The 2138-nt window shown below is 36.1% G+C and overlaps 1 protein-coding gene across 1 annotated transcript in view; it reads right to left on the bottom strand.

The window, feature by feature from the left end:
• Positions 1-445: 445 nt before the first annotated feature.
• Positions 446-2138, bottom strand: part of p2ry8 (P2Y receptor family member 8) — a 9675-nt gene continuing 7982 nt past the window's right edge. Inside the window, exon 3 of the mRNA XM_014018812.1 lies at positions 446-1551. Within this exon, the coding sequence (XP_013874266.1) occupies positions 852-1551 (700 nt within the window). The 3' untranslated portion in view covers positions 446-851. The remainder of the gene's footprint in view (positions 1552-2138) is intronic.

Genomic DNA, 2138 nt, shown 5'->3' with positions numbered 1-2138 from the left:
CAGTTAAAGTTCAAGCAGTGGTTTACATCAAAGCACAATAAAACGTAATAATATTCTTTTTGTGTTTTATTTTTTTATACATTGATGAAGATTAATAATAAGAAGAAGATTATTCTATTTATTATCTGATTAATAAGAAGAAAATATTTCTTTACTGTTTAGGGAAAAACCTGTTGACTTTAACTTGAACAGAGTTCTGTCTCTCTGAAGGAGGCCTTCTGAGACCAAGGTCAAAGAGAGGTGGAACTGTTTATTCCACCCGTAGGTGACCACTACATGAACATGATGTGTACTATTTTTTCCACTTTGTTTTGCTTATTTGTTGTAGCAATTAAAGCTTTTCAAAATAAAACCCATTCAGAGTCAGGGATACTACGACTACTAGCTACTACGACTGCTACACTATACATTTTTCTAATAGCAAAACATGACAAAATGGAAATAATATATTTAAAACGTTTTAATCAAGACATAAACAGAAAACATACCACAGCTTATAGAACAGACATTTTGCAAACATGTATACAAAGTAATAAAAAGAAAACGTGTTATAAAAAATAGCTTTGGGTGAGTATATTTGGCTTATATATTTTATTTACATTAATTCACTGAAGAGCTTGCTACATAGTTTGTGATAATAACTTTCACGGTGTGTGATGTTTATCCTTAGATGGCAATGTCTCTGATCAGTTGTTCATTTTCCTGTTTTTTTTATAACTGAAATGAAGAGTCATATAAATGATTTTGAAATATCGCTGAAGAAATTATGTTGTAAGAGCTCTAACAGATGCTTCCTTTTTCAAGTCTTTTCCTCCATTGTAGTATCAAAGGTATCAGGAAGTTTTGAAATCTCATTGGCCAGAGTACAAAGTCTCTTTATTTTCCATCTTCATTGAGTCTGCACTACTTGTGCTCTGCAGATTCATTATCTGTCTCAACTTCATTCGGAAATCTTTAGAAGCAAAGTAGTAAATAAAAGGATCCAGACAGCTATTTAGGCAGCTGAAACAAAGAGAGAGTTTGTAAGCCATGTACAAAGACTTGTCATAAAAGAGTCTAAACACACTGTGAAGCAATAGGAGGATGTTGTTGGGAGCAAAGCAGACCACAAACACAATAAGAACAACAACAGCCAAACGTATCACCCTCTTCTTCTGGGCTGTCTTGGAGTCACTGGACAGCTTGCGTATGACACTGACATAACAGAATATTGTGACACAGAAGGGAAAGAAAAAGAGAACAAACACAAGACTGAATAGGAAGGATGCCCAGGCTGCCACAGATGGGAGCATGTTTTTCTTCAACACGTCAAAGCATGTGATGATTTTGAGTTCAGGAATGTCATAGGTCAAATCTGTGGTCATCAGTGGGTACAAAACGCCCAGCACCAAACACCACATCAGGAGACAGCTGACGACCGCAATAGACTTTCTCCGCCGGTTCTTTCTGAATGCCATAGGCTTGACAATGCCCAGGTAACGGTCAATCCCGATGGCCATCATGGTCAGAATGGAACAGTACATGTTGGTGTAGAACACCATGGTCAGGAAGCTGTAAGAGGACATACAAATTACAAACTGACTTTAATTAATAGTTTCAGCACAATCTGAAGATACTTTGACATTTTACAAAAGGTAAGAAGCCTTAAAAAAATTCAAAATTTTGAGATTACTTTTAGAGTTAGCTTGACATTGGGATGGCAAAATGTTTTTCATTCTCAAATATGACGAGTAAACTTATCCGAATGGTCCTCCAAAAAAATTGGTATTAATCATGTATGTTAATGAACAAGCTAATTTACCACATTACGTTGAACTGATAAAAAAAAAAACTAAAGCAAATAAATGTTCTGATGCATCTCTGTAATCCAGGTAGAAAAAAAAAATCAAAAAGAAAAAATAAGTAGGTCCTCTGGATGGGTTCGTCTTTAGTGAAACGTTTCGTCTCTCCTCCAAGAGACTTCTTTAGTCTGATGAGTTTCAGGTGTATTCAGCCTTATAAGCACTGCCTCCACATGGACAAACAGGTTAGTCATATGAAAAAGAGGGCCGAGCCTATTGTTAAGCGATGACCCTCTTTTGCATGTGACTAACCTGTTTGTCCATGTGGAGGCAGTGCTTATAAGGCTGAATACACCT

The sequence above is a fragment of the Austrofundulus limnaeus genome, unplaced genomic scaffold (genome assembly GCF_001266775.1).
Source record: "Austrofundulus limnaeus strain Quisiro unplaced genomic scaffold, Austrofundulus_limnaeus-1.0 Scaffold202, whole genome shotgun sequence".
Taxonomy (NCBI): Eukaryota; Metazoa; Chordata; class Actinopteri; order Cyprinodontiformes; family Rivulidae; genus Austrofundulus; species Austrofundulus limnaeus.
This window is presented reverse-complemented; position numbering and strand designations above follow the sequence as displayed.